Below are 7,570 nucleotides of genomic sequence, written 5' to 3' on the forward strand. Positions count from 1 at the left end.
TGTCCCTCTGAAAACTGTAGGTCTCAATGTTGGCTTCAGAGGAACTGCATCAATTGAAAGAAAAGGAAGATGGACTGGACATATATCCTTATATTGACTGATTCAAATTCCTCCATAGTTTAGTCATCTTAAAGTTAACAAAAAAGAAAGATTACTGAAGTCTAACAGGGTATTTTCAGCTTTAATTAATCTGAGCTCATGACTTATTTTGGAATGGTAAAAACCATACCAAAGCTAAGAGTGATGCCTACTGACCAAAGATACATAGTACAGAAAAAAGACTACCTATGTAACCGATGAGGACACAAGAAAAGACGGGAAAAATAGAGAAATAGCATTGAGAATGTTGATACATCTGTGCTGTATTTGAATGTCTTTACAAATTGTGAAATGCAACTGAAAGTACAACCCAAGTATAGTAAAAATACAAGAATGTCTGCACTGGAATTCCATAACGTTTCTTTATTCACTGTGATACATTCAAACAAAAGTGCTCCAGATAACAGCCATAAGAGTAAAGGAAATCTAAAATAAAAAGGCGGAAGACAACCATCAGATACATATGGTGATTATTCATATTTCAAAGCATTAGTATCTGCTTGTATCTGAGTGCACCAAAAATCCACATGGAAACCCACATGGAATATGGAAACATGGACCCACACAGGGTCCATGTTTTTGTACGCTGCACCTATAAAAATAATAATCATAGGCAGCTCTAGCAAAAATGGCCTTCAGAACTAGAGCCAAAGCCATCACAAAGATAAAGCACCATGAGGCATATGTTTACAAATGCCACAGTAATTAGTAGAGTGAAAGAAAGGCTTAACTGAACTAACATTTTCCTCATATAGTACAGGGCAACTCTGCCTAGCCTCATTCCTTCCCAGCTCTGCTATTTCACATGAGGGGCTTGTGTTTGCTGTATAACACCAGTGCCAGGTGGAACTTGGTGAACTTCAGGAGACAGTGAGAGATGGGGTGGAGAAGAGAATTGGAACTGGAGCCAGTGTCTATCCTATTTAAAAAAGTGCTGTCATAGCAGCATGTCCTTAATCATGTTACTGCAATACAGTGGCACAACCTATCCGAGAAGTACTGTACAGACCACACCAACTTCCCAATGCTGTTTGCTAACCTACAAGTATTTGCATGGGTTGATTTTTTACTGTGGCTCTTGTTTTAAACTACACTTCTGCTATAGTAAAATAAGTCACTCAGGTTGATAAGGGACAGCAGGGCATCACTTCAGTGCTAACTGGGATTGCATCCTATAATCTGGCTCTATTCCAGCTGCAGAATTACTGAACTGCGTGTATGACAAGAACTACTGGTCACTCAAAAATCTGACTGAGGTGGGGGGGTAAACCTGCCCCAAACAACACAAGAAACAGAAGTGAAGATTATGTAAAAATTGCCTTTGAAAGGGATATGATGGAAAGACACTCACAAATCCAGGGTTACTCTGCTGTATCTATGGGTTGAACAGCACAGATCTTCAACAAAAAGTGAAACAATTCAATAAAACCTTTGTCCTCCCCTCCCCGTTACCTGCTTCACAAGCAGCAACTCAGATGGGCAGCAAGACCAGACAGGCCTCCCTTCCAAAGGGTCCGAGTTGCTGACGAGATTTTTCCTTAAAAGATCACAGGTCACTAGAGGAGACAAGCCTCTGTTCCCACATGCTTTCTATAATATATTTGTAGGGATTCTGCTAGGTGTAAGGCTATACCTCAGCTGCTGTAAAGGATTTAGGTCAATGTATGATTTGTTTTTAGCAAAGCAGGATGCAATGGCACTGTTTGTTTATGGCCAACATCATCTTCACAGTTAAGTTCTTGCAAGATCAAGGTTTGTTTGCTCAAAAAGCATTTCTCTTAACTATGTTACTAACAAAGTCTCAAATCACATAGGTTGAAAGAAGTTTATAAATCTTATGTAGTTATTTACCCTTCACGCTATTTGTGTGGCATTTATCTCCCACGGTGCATGCTTTGCCCTTTTCACACTCCCTTTCTCATGCAGGAACACAAAGCTGTAATGTTTGGGTTGCAAACACCATTAAATGCCCCTCTGCAGCCCCCAACAGCACAGAAATATTTTCTTTTAACAGTTCAGATCAAAGCATTTCTACTAATCCTAGGATTTATTAAAACAAACATTGTAGGCATGAGATAATCAACAGCGTCCCTTTTATAAGATTCTTTGGAGACGGTTCTGATTTTGTACTGTTTACTGATCCGCCCCTAATTAATCTTCAGTTGCTCAGCTGCAAAGTCAGCAAGCCCACCTGCTCCTTCCCCACCCAGAAGACGTTCCTCTCTCCCCAGACAGTTTCTAGCTGTAATGACTGCACTACACTACCACTGTCCTGAGAACAAGGTGGCTTGCTTGCAAAGCTACAGATCACATCCTGGTGTTGCAAAAATCATATTACACACATTTGCAGCAGAAGTCTAGCCTTTCCTTAGAGGAGTAATTAAACCAGTCATTAAGTGCTTTCAAGGAGTTTCATCGTCTTTATCCTTCCCTACAGTCAAGGTAGTTGCCTTTGATCCAGTAACATATCTGTGCATATTTGAGGGGTGTGATGCGAACAGCTACATTGAAGTCCTGTGGGGTGCCATTCATGTCCACCCACTGATGGCCTGAAAATATTCCAATAATTTTACGCTCCCATTTGTGATTCTGCCTCTTCCACATCCTCACATATACCCCAGATCCACTTGCACCTGGCTGGGCATCACACTGCTGGTACAACAGGTCATACGTTTCGTCTTTGACGTCACAGAAACGGTAAACCAGGTTTCCTGGTCGATCATTGTCATAGCCAGAGAAGTGAATCCTCCCTCCAGGTAAGTGCCTCGCTGGCGGGCTCACACCTATCTTCATAAACTTTCTTTTATGAGGCTTCTTGAGCTCCAGCAGGGCATAGTCATAATCCATGCCAATATCATTGGCATTTCCTTTGATCCATCCTTTGGGAACATGTGTTCTTTTCACTCTGATCCACTGGAATTTCATTTTCTCAGGCATTGCTGAGCTGGTAATATTGGCCCCTTTGCTGCCATCTTTCAGTTTGGGCCTCAGGAACCCCACCCGCAGTTTCTGAGCTCCTTTTACATAACTCTTGCCATCGTGGATACAATGAGCAGCAGTAAGAACATGCTTTTCAGCCACTAGCGTCCCTGTGCAACCAGTAGATAGCTTCACTGACGTGGAGAATGGGTAATTCAACAAGAAGTCCTTCCCAAAGATGCTAAACCTGCTGTCATATCCATAGATCTGCCTCTTAGTTCGAGATTTGCCTTGAGATCCCTCACCACTGTTGCTCAGAATATATATGCCCACTTCAGTTTCAGTGAGGCTACCATTAGCATACAAGGTTTCATAGGACAGGTAGTTCTTTACTTCTTCATAAGTTGGYAGTGGGGAACTTTTGTGGCATGCTGGGCCACAAGGAGATACCACTTCCAATTTGGTCTCCGCATCAAATCGCGGTTTGTCCAAGTTAAGGGTAGACTGTGGTAAGATAACTGGAACCCTGTAAGATGGCCAAGTTGGCTTCCAGTGAGAACTGGAGGGCATCACATCTTTAGCAGCACACAGAAGGAGGATTAAAGTAGACAAGCCTGCCATTCTGAATGCCAGTCTGTAGAAAGCAAAAGAAAGTCCAGTTACTCATCCAAATATTTTGCAAGATTACTCTAAAATATACGCAATAGTTTGCAAACCAAGCATAGTTCTTCTTACTGCTTCTAAGTTTCTTACTGRAATCAGAGACCGCAAAGTTTGGTGTCCATGGAAGGAGGAAACCTGTATAATGCATCATAAATATATAAAAATATGCTGGCCCTTGGAGATACTTATRCTATAGGCCTGTTAGTAGATTACATCAAAGGGTTGGTTTATTGTTTTTAGAAGATTTTACTCTATGAACTTAAGTTGTATATTCAAGAGCTCCCATGTTATTTGGCACATTGCGTTACAAAACCGGTCCTGCTCTGCAAATCCCATAATAAGGGTCAAGCAATTTAAACGGACCCAGATATTGTAAGTTCCTCAGGCTCCTCGATATTACACTACTGCCTTAATCTGTATTTTGAAACAAGTGTCCCAGATGCAGACTTGAAACACAGGGACTTTTAACCCTTAGTGTGTGAAGCACCAACTCTCTATTAACATAATGGAAGGTTACAGCATTTTCTTCATATAATGTAAAGAAAATCTATTCTGTGTGTAAATTCCTGCATTCAAAAGCCATAATTCCTTCAAAGAATTTGTGCCTTTCATTTCAGCTAGGTTAGAGCATTCCCCAGAAAGCTCCCACTTACTCAATGGAGTCAGAGAGTAAGATCTTCAAAAAAGGTCCTTAAATTGCTGTCTTAGCCAGAGACATCAAGCTGATGATAAGCATAGGCAAGTGGGAAAAGAAGGTAACTTAAACATGAACAAGTTTCTAAAACATTACTGCATGGGAGATTTGCTTCTCCTTGCAACTCATACCAGATAAAAATTTCTGTTCCATGTAACATTCTCCCCTAGGCTTACAACGGAAAGAGTGATATGATTACACAATAGCAGCTATGAAGTAAGCTACAGATCTTGAGGGAATTTTCAGTTAACATACTGATTTATTCCTTCATAAACTCAATTAATTAGAAATGCAAACCAACCCCCTCTGAGTGTGAGGAGGCAAACGGGACTATAAACGTGTTTATGAACCGCAGGCAGGGTACTTCGGTCTGCAAAGAACAGCATGCACTAGTACTGTACCAAGAAAATGTGTAACTTTAGTTTACTTGAAAATTAGCCATACAGCTGAATCGCTGCAGGAGGCATTGTGCTGTGGGCAAGAAGGCAGGCAGGATCTCCCTCATACAAAGATTATTCAAACAAAACTTCACAATTATGTTGAGCTTACACATATTTAAAGCCTGCTGAGATTACATTGATCCCAACTGCAGGATCATTCCTGAAATACCTCAAAAGAGTAAACCAAAGCAAATCATGCAGGAGATGACCACAGCTCTCTAAGAATAAAAAGAAAAATCCATTTTGTAGGAATGCTTCATACCTAAGATGCACTGAAAAAGACTTCAGAAGCCACAGCCTGCTAAAGCCTGAAGATGTCCAATGCAAATATTAGGCCTGGATTCTTTCATAGTTGGTAGCATCATCTTTGGGAATGGATGCTATAACTAAAGCACACACAGCTCAACGTTCAAGATATCAACTGACTCACACAGGAAATCAAAACATTTTGATTCCAAAAAAACAGATGTAGATGAGAGTTGATGCTACTTATGYCCACAGAGGCAGGTACTAACTCTTCCAGAAGTCACCGTATCAGTTGATATTTTTTTCATTATCAAATAGGATATCACCCTTTAAAGGGCTGCATTTTTTTCTAGAAGGGCTTGACTCTGAATGTGTTATTTTATACCTAAACAGGCAAGCCATGCTGAAAAATACAGGCCGTTCTAAACAYGTATCAGAACTGCATAATCTTGGATGTCACGAAACTGGAAAATAGTTGCTTATTCATTCAAGGAAAACTATCAGCTTCTCTGGCTCCTTCCTAAATAAGGGTATACTCAGAGAACTATGGCACAGATTAATCCTGGATGCTGGCTAGGTTTTGCAAGCAATCAAATTAGATATCAGTTGGTATAAGGATGGTCCAAGAAACATCTGCCGTATAAACAGTGATTAGGAAAATAYAGAAAAAGAAGGTAACAGGGATAAATGTTACCGTTCCAACTCCACAAAGAAAATACTAGCGTAAGTCCACTGATAACTGTCCTAATTTGTGACAGCAAGAACCATTCATGGGAATGTTTACTGGTCTCATGGTTTGGAGCTGAGAAAAGACCAAAACAGTTATGCCATGCGTCAAATAACACATCCCATTATTAAGAGCATGCATTTACATGCACAATCTGCTCCCCTCCAGGTCACACCAAAGTTATTCCAAAAATGACATCTGAAGCTTTTTCAATAGCYGGAATCTCAGCTGAAATCGTACCACTTGTGCCACTACTTGGATGTAAAAATCATTCATGTTAACTGAGTCARTGCTGACCTTTGGCTGGTTAACTCAGCTGTCAGGGAAAAACTGAGAGCATCTTGTCAGTTGTTATTTGCACGAACAGCCAAATTGCCCTGTGCCCGTCAGCGCAACAACCTGACGAAGGGACTGCATGCCCAACAGCTTCTCTGCTTCCTCCAAGAGCATCAGAGAGATTACCTGTCCCTGCAACCTGCCTCCCCTTTTCTCCTTACCATTACTGCTACAGCAGCACCAGTGCAGGAAAAGCAGTTTTAGTCAGCAGAGGGCAGCCGCCCAATGAGGAGAACAAGACAAGAGCAAACTAAAGCTGGTCCCMAAAAAGGGCTTCAGAGGAGCAGATCACATCTCTGTTCTGTGCTCTTTTAAAGTAATATTTACTCTGCTTCATATCTCCAAGCACCCACACCCCCTGCATCTTCTGTGCTATCATCACATTGCAGATACAAGGGATAAAAAAGCCTTTTCATCAGCTGCAGAACTTTTCTGTTATCTCAATTGTTATTAAAACTTWATCACCATAAAATACAATTGTGAGTTTGTATCTGACCATAGATGCTAAACAGTGCTCACAGATAAGAGCATTTACTGAAGTCATCATAATTATGTCTCCAGATTACACATTATTATTATCTCATTTGTAATAAATTAGCTCTGGGCTGCAATAAACAGAATAAAGATATCCTATTTATAACAGTATACCAAATTATTTCATGATATCTCTTTCCTCTTTAAAAAACATGGCTATGCAGAAAAATGAATTATTAAAATTCYATCTAAATTTGAAGAGCCCTACCAGTTAACCCCTCCTTTCCGCTTTTCTTTAAAAGAAAGAAAAAAAAGGTGAAAAATCTATGTTAAAACACTCACTATGTTCAACCACTTACGTGTGGGTGACCACGAAAGCTGTCCTCCAGCAAAAGCAACTGCTAAGAAGCGAAGTGCCTTCCTGACAGGCTGCCACAAAACGCGAGCGAACGCATTAGGACGCGTTGTTCCACTGCAGTACGGTTCTCCTGCTCCTATTTAAACTGTGTCATAAACTCAATCCACCCTTTGACTCAGTACAAAGCCCTGCTCTGATATCCAGCATAGGAACCCCCTAGAAAGCGGTTTGTACATAATCACACTTGCTAATGGAATTAAAATTGTTTTGAGAATGGAAACAGTGACAGCTACCCTGGGGCTCACCACACTACTAAAACACTTTGCAGACACGTTTCCCTGCCGGCTACGGGCATTCACGCCTCCGGAGAGATGCCGGCGCGAGAGAATTGCCTTGTTCAGAGCAGACATGGATCATTTTCTAATAAGCAAGTAATTTTTCTGGAAGAGTTCACCACTTCGAGGGTGGTTCTTGTAATAAGATGGTTAAACGACACTAAATCTTGGAGCGCACCGTATGAAAACCTGCGAGCGGAACGGCCTCCGTCGCGTTAGAAATGGAGAAAGTTTTTCCACAGCGCTAGAAGCCAGAATGATTAACACGGAGGGAAAAAA

The 7,570-nt window shown here is 41.0% G+C and overlaps 1 protein-coding gene across 1 annotated transcript; it reads right to left on the minus strand.

The window, feature by feature from the left end:
* Positions 1–442: 442 nt before the first annotated feature.
* On the minus strand, positions 443–3,676 carry PRSS23 (serine protease 23). Its single transcript, XM_085304372.1, has one exon. It carries the CDS (start codon positions 3,637–3,639, stop codon positions 2,521–2,523), a length of 1,119 nt encoding a protein of 372 aa, XP_085160498.1. The 5' UTR covers positions 3,640–3,676; the 3' UTR covers positions 443–2,520.
* Positions 3,677–7,570: the final 3,894 nt, after the last annotated feature.

Source organism: Rhea americana, unplaced genomic scaffold (assembly GCF_003343005.1).
Source record: "Rhea americana isolate MKP2758 unplaced genomic scaffold, rheAme1 scaffold_208, whole genome shotgun sequence".
NCBI classification, from domain to species: domain Eukaryota; kingdom Metazoa; phylum Chordata; class Aves; order Rheiformes; family Rheidae; genus Rhea; species Rhea americana.